Here is a 19,803-nt window from a genome sequence, read left to right on the forward strand (position 1 = left end):
AGGGGGTGGGTCATATGAATTTCAAGCAGAAAAAGCTGATTTAAGGCAAGTAGTATTAAAGCAAATATCGACCCAAGACCAGGAATAGAACATAATGAACATCTTATGCGTTATTCTTACGAAATAGTGGATTACATCCCTCACGCTACTATGGAAAATGCCTGTATATCAACAAACGAAATAGATAATCATTAAGTTCGTGAAAAATGGCGTAGCGCTGCGCTGTACAATATTTATCCGAGTAGTTTTTCGCTTTTACTTGAATTTCATTTTTCTTTAATTAAGTGAAGTATTTAGTCCAAGGACTTATGGAAGATGCCAAACGAAGCACGCAGAGTTCGCCGTGTAATGGAATACCGGTATGCTAAATTGGTACTGAAAGAGCACTTATCTAGCTGGGCGTCACAACAAATACAAGGCCTCGGATCGCCGTCACAAGGGATCGCAGGGGTAGTGGTTACGTAAATTAGGGTTATATTAACCCTAATTTACTTAAGATATTACTATAGTGTTTGCAAAAATTAGTAAAGATAAGGTGAAAGTTATTTCAGTAGCAATATAGCCATTCTAAAAGAATTGTGTGAGTGAGCAGTATCTGATTTTAGTCCAGAGACGCTCAATGGCAAGCCGAATACTGTTTATTCAAATAGATTCAATTGATGAGGCCTAGAGAGATAAGATTGGCTTGGTTTCTAATGCACACTCTCAGGCGCGCGGCCCAATAAATCCCGCATATATACAGATGAACCGCATATGTACAGAGCAGCTAGTGCACATGGAAGTAACTATGGCATGAAAGCGAACGTAACTCCTCAAGGCATTGTAACAAGGGTACTGTCAGATTTTTAGTAGTGAATGGAGCGTGTACAATGTATTACTCACGTATTAGCTTCTTTCCACCCTTTTGAGCACATCCAAATATTAGGATGGAAGCTAAGTTTTATTGAATAGAAAAGTTCGCTTTTGAGATTTTGGTTACTGTCGAAGATAAAGCCATAAACGTAATTGCTCAGAGAACACAAAAAATGAAAGTTCGTCAGCGCATGGTACGGAGGATACGCAGAGTGCAATCAAACCTCTCATTTAAGGGTCTAGAATGGCTGTTTTGACGATGTTTGAAATGTGTGACTTCGCGTTGTCTCTATTTCTCTCTATAAGCTATTTCTCAAAATTAATCTAGTTGACTCGGGACAAGTGAAGCAAATAAACGTGCCTGGGTCTGCAGGAGGCATTTCGCAGTAAATCAGGCCCTCCAAACACAAAATATAACATTTTTTAGATGAAGAGTCCACCGCTGTTTCTCTTGTAGCCACATATTCCACGGGCTATTCAAAACGGCCTTCATAGTGTACAAGAAGACCGATTTAACCACTTGCCAACGAAATTTAGTTTCAAACTCCTCGAAATTATTCTATCTACGCACAAATAGGCGTTCGCATACGATGCGAATACGTAGCGTAGGTCTGCGAACATACTATAAGGCATAATAGAAGCTTCTGTATTCATCCACAATGTTAGGACCCTTAGCTACGTTTCGTATCGATACTCTTTTATAATCGTATCGGGCTGTTCGAAGTGTTGAAAAAAACGGTGTACTGGAATGGGAAGAAGTCATCGCGAGTTCTAAAGCTGAACATGTTCGCTGACGATAGCGGTCGTTAGCTGCGTAGACCGCAAGCTACCGATTTCCAGAATAACTGCGGCCGTAAGTGTCCTGGCCGCCACAGCCTGAAATACACCGCCTTTAACTCTCAGAAAGTAACAGAGGTTAACACGGTTTTTTTTTTTAAATCAGTCAAGTTAAAAAGAAGTATTCTATGCGGAAACATATCCAAACGTAAATGGTACGAGTGATGCTTGGTGTACGCTCTTTGCATAAGCTGGTCATTTATGCAAATGAGTCGTGTTCTCGACATCAAATTTGAATGAGAATGGAAGTTTCGAAACCGCTTCAACTTAAAATACTTGTCCTCAATAATAATAATAATAATTCATATTAGTTGTAATAACATACGTACCAGTAAATACCTATTATCTAATGAGTAGTATTCTTTTTTTTTTTTCGTGTACTTCTTATATTATGAAATTGTTAGATATTTTTGTGATATTGACCCGGCCAGTTTGTTTTAAAAGTTCACTCGGTATCTTCGCTTGTGAGAAATGAAAAATTTAGGGAATTTACCGATTCTACAGTGAAACTACAGCGGCAAAGACAACACATGCCTTCCTTTTCTTTCCGTGCGCTCGAAAATTCAATATCTTGTAGCGTTGAGCCGCTGAAAAAGATTGAAGCAAATTCATTTGCCGGTATCTTAAGTGAGACTCCCAAAAGGGATCGGTAACTGCTATCTAGTGGTGCTGGAAAATGCTGGCCAACCCCGCACCAGCTTTTGTGGTAGTTGTATCCATATTTCTAAGACAAAGTGAGCGAAAAAAAAACGAAGAAACGAGGATGCAAATAAACTACCTTTCTTTTTATATTTTTTTTTTTTACAATTTAAAACTTTAAATTTTCCCCCTCAAGAGCTTTCGCAATTAAATGTTCCTTGCCTAATAGAAAGTATGTCATTTTATTACTCATGGATAGGTCGTTATGAATTCTACTTTTATGCACAGGCTGCTCGTTTTTGTACGGCTAGCACCGAGCAGGCAAAAGAGTGAGTCTCACAGATTCATGATACTAGAGTGTGGTTTTCAAAAAAGCAGAGTTCTCGTAGAAGACCCGTGGAAATATTCGAGGGCCCTTGGTACCCTTTGGGTCCAAACAGTATGCGAAAATGGACGCGGGGCTTTTTTAGTACTAGATGATAACCAGCGCCACGTTTGTCTCTTCAGTTAGAAATGCACCTTTCTATTAGCTTGCCTGAATTTCAGGTTTTTGCAAAATAAATGCGTTTCGATATATCTTTGTGGTACAGCATACGCATGGACTACTTAAATATTGCGAGAGAAAGGCAACTTAAAATAAATGGGCCTTATTCGTGATTCGTAGCTATAAATGAGCAGAAAAATCCCATAATTCGGGATACAAAATTTAAACCTGACCTTTTACTTCAATAGACTGCGCCAGTCAAGATTTAAGATCAATTTATTTAGAACAATCTAAAGGCTACATTGTTACATCAAAATCTATGACAAGAACGAGCCAGTTGGGAAGGCGACGAATGCAATCTAAGCATACATATAGTAGGTCTAACATATTGCTTCAGAAAAAATTAACGTAATATACTTACACAGAAAAGTTCGAGCATTGCAAACGCAAAGAAAAAACATGTTCTTACGCACACTCTTTATAGCATATTCTTTGGTTTCACTTAGCTTCTCAATATATATATATATATATATATATACATATATGTATATTGAAAAAGCTAGAATTCGTTCACGGTTATATGGACTTCTCATCCAATACAACAACACCTATATTTTTGCGAACTTCGTTACGGGGACTAACCTGGCCTCATGTAATGCCCTGATACTGGCCCTCAGTGTAATACGCTAAAAGACCAGAGAAGGGGGCGGCCGACAGCTATCGAACGTGCGTCTGTTCCACATGGTTCCGCAAGTCGTCATTCCACGCGCCATATTCTCGGACTTAAGGACGGGACTACTTCAAAGTTCACTACCCGCGTGTACAACGACCGAGCACCAGGCCACACTAAATCTTAAAACAACAGTTCTGTGTTTTGAATAGCCAAGAAAATACTGTGTCTTAGTCTCACCTCGCGATAGCCGAAAAAAACCCACTTAATCCTTACGGGTTCGTCGGCGCGGCTTCTAGCTTCATGTTGCGTTGGCATCATCCGATTGTAAGATTGACGTGTGTCAATGATAACAGCGCATCAAATTGCGAATCCTTTCTAGTCACTGGTGAGAAGTATGCTCATGGCAGGTTAAAAAGTTGACTGCTTTACGGTAGTCAAGGGCATGTTTTGTCTTTTCGGACCGCAGAGGTCGAAATGCTGACGTTCTCAAGCGCCATAAAGCTTATCGAAGCGGCTCTCAGGCTATTTGCCACTTGAGAGCAGAATAAGCGTAAGCAGAAAGGAAGCCGGCCTTGAGCTGAGGCATACTTCTGCAATTGCAGTCCTAGTTGGCGAACTGTTGGCAGCATCGAAGGTAGGTCTGCAGAACCAGCCACCAGCTTATAAGCCAAGGTGAGCATAAATTATATAGAGCTTCTTAAATCGCAATACGCGAAGTCTAGTCGGGTTGCATGCTGTACATCGTAATCAACTTCGAAGACTTGTGACGATTCTTCCGGGAAATGCAGTTAAACAGTACCGCCAACGATAACAGCTTGGATCGATCATCACTCACAACAAGTAGCCAAACAAATTGCTGTTGAGACAACTGTATAACATGATGACATGCAAACCAAAAAAAATACAGTAGAGTGGACAAGTGAAATCGATGTGAAAGTTATATAATATAATTTTTGTATTTGACTGACTGTGGTTATATAATACCTTTTCGCTCGCCGTTTAACTGCCAGGCCCAAGCGATTAAATATATATGTTATTAGAAATACAGGGTAATACCATCTTACATACTGAGCTCAGTACACCGCTGACGGATTTCACCGCATCACCGTCCAGACGTTCGGATATTCGGTCGCGTTTTTATTTAACTCCCGTGTCTTGCCAGACCGATGATTCTTTGCCAAGCTTACCACTAAGCCAGAGCTTTCAACCACATTTAATGTGTCACCCGAACTGGGAAAAACTTTTGAATGAAACTGCGTCGTCCGAACTTTATCCGGAAAAAACACCGCGGTGTTTCGGCACCGTATACGATGTTCAGAACTGTCGTCTTTGCTGGCTATGAATATGTAATTAAATGCAACTGAATACTTTTATACGAACTACCATTTAAGCGTTCATGCAGCATAAAGGGCTAAGCGACGTACTTTCGAGAAAAGAAATCTTTAAGCCAGATAGCATTTACAGATATGCATCACATCTAGATGCCTTTCTTATTTATTGCTATACTGCTTTCCGGCCTTTGAAGAAGTTACGTTTAAGCCTTTGTTACAGAAGACACACTTTGCAAGCTTGGTTTTTATGTGTATGACAGTATTATTATTACATTGGTTTTTGGTGAGAACGGTTTATTGCTGTAGAGATTTAATTTAACCATAGACACATTACAGAGAAACACAATCGTTATAAAGCTAACATATGAACATTTATGCATAATTTCGACTGAACTTGATCGAGCCGTGGCAAGGCGCTCCGTACGTATGAAGCCGGACCAACCTAACATTCGCTTACACACACTTCTACAAAGGTGTCATTTTTTTCGCACACGGACGTATCCATTAGTTTATATGTTGCCAAAAATAACAGTAGTTCATTGCAATGTTCACTTTCCTCTTTACGAGTCCACTATTTCTTTATTTTCATATATCATCTCAAGACCCGCTGTGTATTTGTCATTATTTGTATGTGCGGTAAATCGATCTCTGTGATGGTCTAGTGTGATGGAAGTTCCTTTATTGCATTTTGCCGGAAATAAAAAGGCAAAAAGCCCACCATAGTGTTTACACTGCGCGGCGATGGATTACCTTTGTTCCATAATGGTATATTTAATAAGGAAGAAGTGGTCAAAAATGGGCTGAGTAACATTGGACCTGAAAACTTAGTAAATTCAGAAGTAATAGCAAAATCATAATATGCTAAGACGTTGCGTTATTGTCGGATAAATAAACGTTATTACTTTCCAGTTAACCTAATGTAATGCGACAATTGCGATGGATCCCACATGAAAATTTTTAGCGTTCCGGATAAATTGTGAAAACCAAACATTTTTCAAGTACAAACTAAAATTGCAAATGGTTAAAGCAAATACACAGCTCAGCTATCTCTGGTAGTATAAGCGTAATTATTGAAGTTGTTGTATCCTTTCATTCCAAACAAGACTATTGAGAGTCTAGCACAAATTGTTAATTTTGCTACCACATTCAGTTCAAATCTATCTTACGAATTATTATTCATAACTATATATATTATGACATATGGCTTAGTCAATAATTAAAGTCATACATTGGTCGCTGCATCCTCGCAAATACAGAAACAGAGGTGTCTGCCTAATTTACTCGTATATTTATTCCACATACTGATGCCAAATATTTGCTATGCTTTTTACACTAAAACATTCAGTACAATACTTTTAATTGATTATAAGCACATTTCGTTTATTTTTAGCGTTTCATTAGGTTTATTTAGTTAATTGTAGCGTTAACAATCGAAGCCGTCCAAAAAAGAACCAATATTATTAATATTAATAAATGTATTCAGCTCTTTCTCCCTTCAAATCTTTATATTTATTATGTAAACATTTTTTCAAATTTAGCGAAACCTACTTTTTGCTGTTGAACGTGAATTTCATTCTGAATGAAGTCTAGATCCAAAAATACGTATTTCAAGCAGGCTGAATATTGAATAAAGGGCAATATATTTTATCGTTCCTATTTCTAGAATATTTTGCCCAAAGTATGACTTGAGACTGCTACTCGTGTTAATCAATGCCCGTTTACGGTATATCAAAAAAAAAATGCTAATACCCCTCATTTATTATCGATCTAGCCTCCGTAGATCAGTAATATCAAAGCAATTCGACACAAATGGATGACGCTATGACATTAGATTTCCTTAGTCTCACCTGACGCCCTTCGGAAAAACATAGACCATAGGTAGAGTTAAAAGACTTTACTGTATATTGAATCTGTAGTTGCACACATGTCCCATTCCTTGTAGCCATACCATGTACTCAACTGAAGCATCTTGAGGCTTACCTTAGGAAATATATTCGAGTCTAAACCCTATCGAATTAGAATCAGCGCATCTTTTCAAACGAGTATTTACAGCCATGGTATACTAACAAAGAGTTATGTGTCTTTGCGTTCAGCATGATTTTGGTTCTGGAGTTCCACTAACACAACACTCCTTTCCCCCCTCGTTTGCGAGCCCTCAACGTACTCATCAACGTCCTTGGTACCGGCACTGTCATTGTACGTTGTTACTATAAAGACATTTATTATACAAATACAACGTACAACACATTTTGAAACAATTAATACTTCAAGGATAATATTACTTCATATCAGTGATGACGGATAATTAAAATACTTGACTTGCCTATCATTGGCGTATTGCAAAGTAACTTTTTGACTCGAGTTTATATGCGCGTATGTGGGTGTGCAACTTTAGGCGTATAACCCTTATGGCTCACAGTGAAATCGTTTGTGCATAATCAGTTCAACAAAGTCGCGACACTGGCTGGCCAGGAAACCGAGCCACGTCAAACAAAACGGTTAAATTAACGGCACAAACTGGTATTGACTAAAAAAATAAAATTGAATCAAAGGAATGCAGCAAAAACACGCTCCAGTTGAACTAAGCAGGTATTCTATCTCTGAATAGAATCTGTAAGATATTTGTATAGATGCAGAATACAGAGTAGCCCGTATTTCGAAACATCACGCTTAGAAATACTTATTAAACGACGATCTTTTTAGAGCGAATCTATTCAGCGGAACAACAACTTCTGGGCTCTTAACCCGGCAAATACATTGTGAAGTTTTCTAAAACACTACATAAGCAAAATTATCCAAAGAAAATTGTAAGCGTTATACTATGCAACATTTTCAAAATATGAAATTCGAAAAACTCGCCGCAGTGCAGATGGGCACTTTTCTTTCGTAGCATAGTCAATACATCACGTCACAACTTTTCAGGACTATTTCAAAAGGAACAAAGTGTGCACAGAAATACATTTACGCTAAATAATCGCGAATCTTTTATAATATGTCTTCGTACAATACATTAATGCCTCAAAGTATTACTTTTTTAGTTGTTATCTTATTGTTCTAGTAGAATTGTTATTCCTTAGACCGTTAGCATTCCATAACTGGAAATCATATATCAACGGTCTTTTTCTGTGTGACACAAGCGGGCCCGTCCTCTTACTCCTACCTAATCTTGTGACATCTACGCATTGTCCTACAATAGAACTCAATGTCAATAACGTCACCAGCCACGTATCATATCACCGAAACCCTAATGTAATCGTGTGGTGTTTTTCTGTCATCCACATCTTTACCTACCTATAAATGTTTTATGTCCAGTGTTGATTTAATTCAGCGTTACCTTAGAGGATTAATGCCTGCCAAAATGAAACGAAGTGCCTCCTCTCCCCGTTTTAAATCTAAACCGCCTCAGGTGTCCTTTAGTTCAGTGAGTTTACTTCAATAAGTGACAAGTCGGCACTGCGCTATTACGCAATACACCAACTAGTCGTTGCGTAATACAAGTGAATATAAAGCACTAGTCCGGGGTCTCTCTACAGGGTCAAAACTACCTCAGGCTACAAACTCAACCTGCCAGCTGGTCTGCTACTGACCAGTTGCCAGATGGCCTCATCGTAATAGGAATCGCATCTCGTCGCCGCGCCGCTAGTGTGCCGGCATTTATAACTATGTTATGGGCCCCTATTTTGTCCGATTTTACTATCATTTTTCCCAAACTTGATATCCTCGTGAAGGAGACCATGGCGTAACTAAAATGTCTCATACTACGCAGACATGCTATTTTGAGAATACATGAATAACTCGATATTGGTCTTTTAGGGAAAGTACAACGTCTGTAACTACCCTACGACTTTGATTATTATAGGAAGCAAGTATTCTGATCACCTGAGCGTTTTTTATCATTTTGCCTTGTGTATGAACTTATAGGATGTACTGAAAAAAAAATATGTCCTTTGTGCCATGTAAACTGACTGAACATGGTAGAGAAACACGATTTTCCGTTGCCTGTCAACATCTCGTTCGCTACAGATTACTATGCAATTACAGTGACAGGTTTCCACACAGAGTTATGATCAGTAACGAAATGTGGTATTTCTGCATTGGCGTAAATCGACGGAAAGAGTCTCTACCATCGGAAGGTACACCCCAAGGAGACTATGTTTTGCATCGGTAAGGCTGGAGAAGTCTTCTACACTCAAGAAGATGAGCCAGGCAGTCAGCGAAAACCTTAATATCACCATATTGCGTCGAGTGAACGATGTCATCCAGCATAAAATACTCAATAGACGAGGCAAAAGCATCCGTCTCCGTGGCAGTGGCAAACCGTGCATATCAAAGATTACGCACGCCCCGTTTTAAGAGTATTTTGAGTGTGATCTTTTTTGAGCCCTTGCGATAGAATATCATTGTTGCAAGTTACTAGCAAATTAAGTTGTCAGTCGCACATTTGGAAGTGAAGAGAGTTTTAAAATCTAGCTGAGCCGCTTCTTCATCTTCATACTCGAAAATTTTTGGCAAGAAGGAATAATTCAGTTGGTTAAGAGGTAGATAGAAAAAGGTCGCGGGGAGTAACAGCAACTACATAGTAAGTTAATTTGATTAGTCTGCCGAAAAATATAAAAAGCTGCTCATAATATAATGGCTTTGTAGTCATGTTCAAAACGCGTTTGAGGGGAGAAAGACTTAGGAAACTTTAAACGGTGGAATATTAACGACCATATTACATGTTCTAAGCCATTTACAGTTCGTTCATTTTGTTCTTCATTACTTATTATCAGCAGTAACGTTTCGTCCATCTATATATATTCAGTTGATGTATTAGTCGTTCTTTTTTTTGTTTTAAGGAAATATCGATGCTAGTTGAGGGAGTTGAACTTCTGCAAAACCCACCCATCAAAGGTTTCTTCGATAATTCCTTGAAGAATTACTGTCGCGGCTACCGCTATTTTGCATTAATTTGTCATAGTTGAAGGAGTTGACATATAGCTGGTAAGCAGGACCGTAGCCGCTTTTGGCAGTGGCGCGTTCACGACTCTTAATGCTATTATCACCACCGAAGAACCGAAAGAGGTCCGTAGATACAGCTGGAAACAACGTTTGATTATCTAATACAGAGTCATGGAAGATCGCCTGAGTTCACAAAACGTTTGAAAAATAACACTTCGTTACCTACGTATTGTATTTGACTCTGCGATAAGTGCATCTATTTTTTTTTAAGTACTAAAAAGTAAAAAAGTTGTGGCTGATTTTTTCGTTGTCTTTTGTTCATGCTAACAATTTTTTGTAACGACTCGAAATTTGTGATGGGTATGAGTACAGTTAAATCGTGTAAATTGTTCAACGCCAAGTTTCTTTTCCAATTCGGAAAGCTATTGTCAGAAATATCATTGCATTTTGCGGCTACGTGAAGTAGCGTGTTGTCAAAACGAATTGTTACTGGCAATTGATCGTTGCAGGACGACATCTTTAGAGCTTTTACAGTGATTGAGTATGCGAGTAAAATAGCAACATACAAACCAGCTGGACATTCACCTGAATGTCCCTAACCTAACGGTCCTTGCGGTACCTGAGTTACAGGTGTTTTACATCCTTCTCTATACCCGTGAAAAGAAAATTGGAAAAACATACACACTCATATATATATATATATATATATATGTGTGTGTGTTTTTCCTTTGGTGTTATTTATATTTCTTCAAAAGCTGTCCCAAAATATGGTCCCGCTTGTTACGGTGTTGGAAGATGTTCATTGGCGATCATCCTCTGATTAAAACATGTTCTCTTGATGTTATATTTTCTCATTTTCCACTCCCCTCTTCTTTGCGTCAAGTAGCTAGAATGTTATTTTCAATTGGGGGAATATCGTCATGATGTCGGCTATATTTGCTCATCCGGCAATCGAAAAACTGCATACTGCCAGCTTGCTCGTTAAGGGACATGCTACGTTTTGCCAGCAGCGCAGTATCAACATTTGGGAAATATAAATGGAAGTTGAAAGGCTTTTAATTGTTATTTTGGCCAACGTTCATTGCGGTTATGTTGGGTTGATTGCTGCTCTTCTTCATTTCAGTGTTTTTGCGATTAAGATCTTTCAAATCGAAACGGCAATTTCTTTATAAAATGAATAGTCAACCCTAAACAGTAGAACAACAGTAGAACCGAACTTTCAACTTGGAATAACATTTAGGAATAACATTGGAATAACATCGGGTCAGCATCGTACAATTTTGAGGCAGAACTTTTCGTGTCGATTGGCTGACGGCCATAGCGAACCATAGTTATGAATCTATCACTTTCAAATCAAACTGATTTGAAAGCTATGACACCTTGAACGTTAACGATTTAGACATTATTTAAAGTGCATTCTGGCACTTAATTTAGATCGATCAAAATCGTTTGATTCGAACTAAAAGATAATTTCAGTAGTTTTTTATATTCAAGTTTACATTGGGTCATAAAAGCAGGATTTCTACAATACTGCAGTAATCTTTTGCGCAAGCTCTACGATTTTGCGACACAATTACACGAGGCGCGAATCGACGGAACATTTATTTTGCTTTGATGATAGCGGTGTCGCCGCCGATAGACAGCCAAAATGTGACGTGCTAGCTAGGCACATGTAAGGCCTTCCGTCTTGCTTGCCTGCTGGAATTAGAAGTGCCTTTGTGAAAACTTTAAAGTACGCCGTTTCCGAGCGCAGGAGTATCGTTAGATAGCGCAATTGTTGGCGCCGTTGTTGTCGTCAGTTTGTCAATCGCCGCAAAGAAACGACGACGCTAGAGGGCGTTTTTTGTCCACTGCGCGGCCGTGGTGGAGCGCTGGAGGTCGCTGTCGTCTGCTTCGCCGCTACTGAAGAGGCAGAGCATTGAGCAGACCATTCAGGTACCTAGAATTTAATTACGAAAGAGGTCGATCGGAGTGCAAGTTCCAGATTGTAAGTGACAAGCGATGGGAGAAAAAACTTCCTTTTGACGACGCTGGAGAGTGCCATTGTCTCTGCTTCGTATATTCGTTCGCCGACGCGGTAGAGCATATCTCCAGACGGGAAAACAACTCCCTTCCAGCCAGTTGCCATACTTATTGCACTTACAGTAGTCAAAAATTTGTATGAGACAATATGATAAACAACTTTGACGATGTTTTCAAGGCCACTCTTTATATTATACATATACAATACTTCGAGATTACAAGGCACATTCGATTAACATCGTATGTTAAGCATTGTTTTTATTCTGTCTTTTTTCATCATTACACTATGGGTGGCGTTGTTCAACTAGAAACACATAATGCTATGGTTACTATTGATGTTTGTCACTCGTACAATTACCACGTCTCCATATTGGTCGACTAATTTACGTGCTATGAAAGAAACATCCTCATTCTGTTGTCTGTGTTTTGATTGAGGCTGAAATCGATTGGAGAATCTTTACTTCGTGTGCAGCTCCATCTCTTGTATCTTGTGTCTATAGGCAGCATGCATGATATGTATATATCATGCACGCTGCTTGTAGCGTTTCAAAGTCGATTTTGTAGGTGCTTATGGCATTAATAGTTTCGCTGTCAACTCTATGAACATGCAGCTACGGAGCACCTGCCTTGTGCACGGCTGTATTCGTATTTACATATACACGCGTATATTTCCGAAGTCCTTATTACTATGCCTGACAAAAATTAATCTTGAGGAAACGTTATGTATATGTTATGTTATAGTTAAAAAAAGAGATCTCTACAAAACTGGAACAATCATGCTAGATCCATGTTGTATAGCTTGCTTGTTGATATAAGGTGCTTATTAGCATTACAGAGGGACAAATGGTGTCGTTAGATGAATAAACTATGCACCGTGACGATTTCGGGATGACAAAATGTCACCGGGTAAACAATGGATAGGTTATCTATGTTGTTTATAATTGGGTGCCCGTTTGAAATACTAGAAGGATCAATAGAGGAACCCATTTAAACTGATAGATAATACTAGATATTAGAAAAACCGAAACAGGAAAAACGCCACATAGGGTAGCAGACGACGCATAACAAAAACAACATGAATTAACTTTGAATCTAGTAGTATGTGAACAACTTATAAATGTATTTTTTGATAGCCTTTGCGAATGATTACAAAATGATCGACACATACCTCCTGGCGCCGATGACAAAAATCTACTATCATTTTAGGGTACAGTGCGAGAAGATAATGGTAGTAATTTATGGCCACATCGACAATGATACTCCTGACATGGATAAGTCTGTAACAATTTGCATTTGGCGTATCGTACATCAACAGATATTCAGTACAGATATCCGTTAGTGCATCGATTTCTGAATCACTCGACTCCATTTACTCGATATAGCATGAATAAACTAATTAGAAGTGATTCGTATGTCGTGCCTGATGAACAGATGATCGTACAAAAAAGTTCGTTTTAGCTAACTCTGTAGGTAGTGTGTTTGTCCGCTAAACTTAAAAGACATGTGGGGGCCTAAGTTCGAGTCCAGGCCAAAACGTTAAAAGCCGAACGCCTGAGCTAGTGCCTAACGGCTCCGGTAGCAGACGTGAGGCACGAAAACATGCTACGGGGTAAGAATTTACCCACACTGTAGTAAAGCCTGTACAATATTACCCTCACTAGGGCTACATTGGCTCAATATCGATGAAGAATTGATCAGACTTTATGATACGATAGAACGCAGAAGCACAAAACTGCATACAGTGACATATCTTGAATAGTACATGAAAACTGTTTTGTTGGATATGTGTACTTCCATTGCTTCTACAACGAAAACAGATTTGAGGCCATCAGCTCTAAGCCAATGGAGCCTGAAAAATGAACTGTAATTTAGTTAGTAGAAGTTCTGATTTCAGCCAGCGCTGTATCGGGCTCAGAAGCTGAGTCTGTGAAAGCGCACGAACGTCTCATTCTTGTTTTCTTATTTTGATCTATTCTAGGAGCATTGTTCGGCAAAAAAGGATAAAAGCATAGACGTTTTTTTCTAAACTACTATTATGCACCGATGGGACACGATTAAAGCCGAGTATATTTCAATACTCTAAATAGATGTTTTCTCTATGTTATTATATTTGTCAAGATTCTCTGGCAGTGTCATTTTGTAATCATTCAGACTGCAATGCCGAGATGACCGCATTTTATATATGTGTATATATATATATATATATATATATATATATATATATACATATATTGTAAAGAAACGATTGCTTTTATCATATACTATCGTCAATGTGCAAAATCATTTACTAATAACAGTAATGCTAGTAATAGCGATGAGGTGGCGTAATTAGGTAATATTAAAGATTCTGCGTCTACCGGTGAGTTTGAGCGTGTATAAATTGGCTACACTCGACGGTTAAATTCAGGTCGAGATTCAACGTAGGTTTGCTGCCAAACCCTATTGATTCGAGCCATTGTAATAGGTAAACCTTCAGATGGCACTGTCTAACCTAGGTCTACGTGCTTTAATTGACTACATTGCGTATTTCTTGTGAGCCCGTCCTCTCCACACGTACGTATTTCATTAAAGTTCAGTTCTTCAAAGAACCTCAGTTCAGTTATCAATGTCACCGACAACCTAGGCGAAAGTCGAAACTGATTAACGGTCGTATTAACCCCACATAACGGGCTCGATTCTCGCCACACGTCGCCTAGATACATTATGCGACTTGCGTAAGCATCAAGGATACATACATTTTAAGAGACGTAAAGTCCTACTTATGCTCCACTTACGTTTTCATAAATCTGTCGTGCCTGCCAAATTGATGCATCTACCTAAACAGAAGTTTATCTTTCATTTGATTACTACTACTGTCATTTTATTTGGCCTGACGCCAGTTCCATAATATCGATTCGACGTTCTCTCGGCCGCAATTCTACCTTTAGGAACGAAATGTTTTGACCTATTGCTTCGTACCCGGCCGACACAGCACAAGGGTAATACCCAAACATATGCGACGTACATTTACATTGAGACCGAATAATTATGCAGCTTTGTGATATCTTTAGATGGATTCTTCAGGGTGCCGGGAAAGAATGAAAGCGTTATCAGTCTATTTTTATGTTTACTTTTAGTGATATATCTAGTCTATGGGACTACTTTCTTGCCTAAATATGTTCGTGCAATATTAGGCAGAATTAGGCCATAACGCGTACTCCGATTCTACATGGTATTTAATGCTAGGAAGGCCGGGCTATAGGGAACGTTGGGATTTTAGCTTTTCTGAATCGTTAAAATCATTACTCTACTGCCCATCAAATGTGGTCAGTCTTTATAACATTATTCGGTCTGTCTGGATAACAGTTAAATAGGATGGCTTTCCCGATAATTGCCACACATACTGCGCACATATAGTAAATATATATTTGACTTAAAGCTGGAAGGCCTGATATGCACGTGGTAAATAAATAAAATACAAAACAGGGAAGGAAGTTCGAACATTGAACAAAGCTGAATGGTTTTCAGCAGAAATTTCGCATGGATATTTTGTCCTATTTCTACCATAGTTCAGAATCCAGGGAGGAATAAGTCCTAACTGTAAAATATGTTTTACTTATTTACAAGGTTCTTAATGGGGGCGATTCAAATGAGTTTTGCTTTATCAGTTCAAAGATGCGTTCGACCAAAATTCAAATGAGAACCAAGAATAATTAATGATAACTTTGGCTACTTGAAAGTAGCTCAACGATTGTTTTTGCATATGCTGCCGTCATTACATCGAAATATATTTCCGGTTGTTTTTGGCGTTGCGTCCTTGCACCTATTACAGACGAACAGCAATGCTTGAATGACGTTAACTCAAGTTACCTGACCGTACTCAAGTTGTACTTAGTGGGAGGCATGGTTAGCCGTAATGGCGTGACCAGAGTGAGTGCTGCAATAGTACTGAACTAAATTTTCTAACACCTCTTCGGTACATCATGTGTAAGTTTTGGCCGTATGATTGTAATTTTTGGATCCCATTATTGGAATTAAAACTAACCCATTAAGGAGGTTCTGCAGACAGCGGAACAGATGATAGTCTGATAGTACAAGATCCGGGCTATACAGCCGGTACTTCAGAATTTTCTATGCAAATTCCCTTAATTATCGGATGGCATGTTTTTTTCTGTTTACTAGCTTCACTTGATTTGTTTTCAATAGCTTGTTGTAATTTTGTTAGTCGTTGATAGCAGAGATCCAAACCAATCGTCGCATTAGGCCACCAAAAACAGCTTCACCCATCACTTCTATCAGGATCACCGGCGTCAGTCCAAGCTTTGCCAGAGGCCCTGGAGCACACATTTTTTTGCACATATGTGATCTACTTTCCATCATCTGTGATCAATACCTTTAGACACTGGTCAGCTTGGTTGGCTTTTGTAGGCTATCGGAGGCAGAAGTACGAGCAGGTAAATACTCTTGCATCAATTAATGTGCTTCTTTTTGTAGCCATTTTTTTTTAAATGGTCTAAAAGCTGTAAAAAGGTGGTGGATATTTAGTCAAACGATAGTGTTTAGTCAACTTTTTCCGCAACTTGCCAACCACTACAAGAGACATCTTTCACATGAAAACTCCCAGAAAGAAAGCGACAGAGACATCTTTAGACTGTTTATTTTTTCGGTGACGCAACTTGGCCATAACGTCCCAAATTTTTTTTCCAAAAATTTTTTATACTGATCTAAGTAGCATTTTGCCTTTGTCATAGTAAACTCTAAAGCGTAACAAGTTTTTGTAGAAACCTGACTTGTCTGCGAGGCGTTTTACTTAGTCTGAATATTCTTTTTAGTATTCTAATACGCTAGCTCGTCTAGTACTATCAGATCTCAGCTTTAAACGACATTGATGTCGATCCGGGGATATTAACCTGGGACACGTTACTTCAATCTAACTAGCAAAATCTTTCCTACAACCCAATAGATTGAGTCACCAAACGGTTATTTGCGCTGGTACATGGTTGACTGGGTTTATTTTCCTACATAAAAAGCTTATTTAGCGGCTTGCGAATGCACACACGCCATCTGCGGAAGAAAATTATGCTTTGCATGAAGGACTACGAACACATACGTGCAATTGTGGCCATAGATGTACCGTCTCACGGATAAGCAATGATTCATGCTTAAGAAAAAAGGAACCAATAAAACTAGTATGTATTTTGTTTTCCCAGGCGGGACCGCGGCTAATCGTTACACGGTGCTGCAGTCAGCTTCTAGAATAAATACAATGAATGTTTTATGTAATAAGGCGTGCTCTTACACAAAAACTTTTGCGATAGCTGCCGCACAGTCTACACTGTCCGATGATCTTCTTGTTTCAGTACCTCAGACTAGGCCTCAAACAGTTCTATGTGTCCTTGAATAATCTTGCTATGAACTACGTTGCCTATTCATCTCGTATGCGTGATTTTACTCGTTTTTAAACATATACAAAAAAAAAATAGTTCAGCGTGGAAGGTCAACTTCAATGCCTAAATATTTAGCGTCGGTAGTTAGGTCTTATTCCATAATCAAATATCATGATTTTAATTAGGAAATAAGTTATTACCAATTCATCAGCCAATGATATTTCCTCAAGTGGTTTAAACGATGCTGTTTCAATGCTACAGACAATGAGACCAGCTATTACGCCTAAGTCGGGCACAATTTCATGGTTATAATTTATCTACGTTGTCTTGGCAGTGACTGCAACAGGTGTTTTCTCTACGGTAGAGGGACCAGTGTTCGTACTATTATTGTTATTGTTTCCTGTAGTTTTTGCCACAACGAACGTGACCTGCCATTTTCGGTCCTGCGTAATCCTAGACGCCGGTAGCCAAAAGATATTCTTTTCTCGGCCGTGTCGAACAATAAATTCGACCATCTCTTCATCCGAGCCTGAGGATCCTACCGGCGTCGTGGAGGACGGCGGAGTGGGGACATTAGAAGCTCGCAGTTCTGCCTGTCGGATAACCTACAAGTAATATACATATATATGTATATATATATATATAGTATCGGTTTTCTCCAAAAATTGTTACTTATAACAGTATGTTATTCCTTGTTGTATTCGTATGTTAGTCCTTAGTGTTTTCAGCCACTGTAACTGGATAGGCTGAATTCAGGATTACGACCGACTGTTGCAAACGTCATATTTCTTGTAAGAACAAAAAAGCAACATAAACGTATTAGTGCTTATGGACGTTAGCAAGAAAGGCCAACGTGTTCTTGATACTAGCTGGAAACGAATGATCACCGTGCTGGATTATAAAACCGCCTAAGAAGGATTATAACGTGCTGTGACCGATACGGATCGCATCTTATGTTGGCGGCACCGCTAAGAGCGAGCGGGCCATATTTCCGTTATCGGACGATGGACTATTTTTAAGACAGATGCATTTGTGGATAGACTAAGTGAAGGAAATGTGAATTATCACAAATGGCTATATAATGTTTCTATTGATAGATATAATGCATCCTGCCGACAGCTTCGGATAGCTCGTAGACACTACGAGAATTTGCCATGTTATGATTTGATAATAACTGCTCAAGTTCTGCCACAAACGTGCCAACTTTCAGTGTTGACAAAAACGAACTTTAAGATACGGAAAGAAATGTCGGTAGCTCGACTAGTTGATATCTTACGAGGTCTTCGTTGTCGGCGGCTTCAAGAATGTCCCTGACTTTAATGGTTCGAACGAGAGATTTATGCCTTTGACTGGCAGCGCCACTCTGAGACGCTCCGCTTTCACTATTGCTGGGGACCATCTCAAGCGTTACTAAATCATCGGGATTGACGTCATCGCCTGGAAGCACATAGTAAGCCAAAATAAGTTTTGTAGCATAGGAACCATATTATGTGTGGAGCATTATATAATACGTAAATAGATTTTTGCGAGAAGTCCGCTGAAATTTTAAACAGGAGACGTTTGACACAGAAGAATAATAGATGCATTCTTAAGCATCATATGCATCTCGTTGTGCAGCAAATTTGACACAATCTAAATTGCTTTTATTGGATAAAAGGATTGACATTAAATCGACCATTGGCGGTCATGTTTAAAAGAACTTTGAGCATTTCTACGCTTAGTTCTAGAAACAAAATCTTTTCTCAGGATCAGTCATTATGGTTGGGCACGGTTGAAGTACGTGTTTGAAAGCTGTCCGTAGATTGAATGTAAATAATAAATATTTAACTTAATCGTCCACCAAGACACCACGCGTACGTGCTAACTTTATATCGGCTGTGCTAAATGTAAGTTACTAACGTGGCCACTATCGAATCCACATTGTTTTATTGATCTCAGTGAAACCTATTTATACATGGCGCTAAAAGCAAGCAGTTTGAAAATCAGAGATTTCGCTCTGCGAAAAATTACGAAGTTCTACGAGCGTCGTACTTATGGAAGCCTTTTCATAGCGAATGGCCACACTCACCAAGGATACCACGAACGATCTTTGCTGAGGAGCGACTCTCAGATGATCGTATCTTGCAAGATTCTTTGGATTTCGTGTCGCTGTTACGTTCACCTACTGCTGCTTCTCCAATTGATTTCGCCGCATCGAGCGTTTCCGCGGGGCCGCCACTGAGTCCAGCAGCCGCACCATCGACGGCTTCCTGGTGCTCCAGACTTTCAAGTTCGTCGGAACCCTAATACATGCAAATATTAATAGTTTTGTTTGCTAATTAAAAGGCTATATGCGTTTTTCCGTTGATAATACTCTTTGACTTGATTTTATAACACGTTAGATGAAAGAGTACAAACTAAGTATAGCATTGTAACCGGTGCGTACCATCGGCATGATAGTAATTTCTCCACTTTTGTTCCACTGAGCTCGTTTCCGACGGGCTGAACTGGTTATTGTTGGACCAAGGCCTGGAGAGGTAGCTGTCGAACCGGGCGACCTACTCAACTGATCGCGCTCCTTCGAGATATCGACTTTTTGAGGATGAGTTACATCGTCACCTATGGCACAGGACGTGCTTTCAACCTTGGCTGCCGTCCGACGCAGCTGCACCTTTAAGT

The 19,803-nt window shown here is 39.2% G+C and overlaps 1 protein-coding gene and 1 long non-coding RNA gene across 7 annotated transcripts in view; one reads left to right on the plus strand and one right to left on the minus strand.

The window, feature by feature from the left end:
* Positions 1 to 11,939: 11,939 nt before the first annotated feature.
* The window catches only part of LOC111253257 (uncharacterized), a 63,760-nt gene continuing 55,896 nt past the window's right edge, over positions 11,940 to 19,803 (minus strand). For 5 of the 6 annotated variants that reach the window (XM_086992480.1, XM_086992479.1, XM_086992482.1 and 2 more), the window contains 4 exons: positions 19,571 to 19,795; positions 19,214 to 19,427; positions 18,422 to 18,582; positions 11,940 to 17,750 (listed from right to left, as the gene is read on the minus strand). In XM_086992480.1, the coding sequence (XP_086848606.1) occupies positions 17,463 to 17,750; positions 18,422 to 18,582; positions 19,214 to 19,427; positions 19,571 to 19,795 (888 nt within the window). In that variant the 3' untranslated portion in view covers positions 11,940 to 17,462. Of the gene's footprint in view, positions 17,751 to 18,421; positions 18,583 to 19,213; positions 19,428 to 19,570; positions 19,796 to 19,803 lie in introns of those variants that run through there. The other variant, XM_086992484.1, reaches the window with a different exon arrangement.
* LOC147754987 (uncharacterized) lies at positions 14,201 to 19,232 on the plus strand. Its single transcript, XR_015329933.1, has 3 exons — positions 14,201 to 14,332; positions 18,356 to 18,595; positions 19,084 to 19,232. It is a non-coding gene; the product is annotated as an uncharacterized LOC147754987 (long non-coding RNA).

This window comes from Varroa destructor, unplaced genomic scaffold (assembly GCF_002443255.2).
Source record: "Varroa destructor unplaced genomic scaffold, Vdes_3.0 BEIS01000006.1, whole genome shotgun sequence".
NCBI classification, from domain to species: domain Eukaryota; kingdom Metazoa; phylum Arthropoda; class Arachnida; order Mesostigmata; family Varroidae; genus Varroa; species Varroa destructor.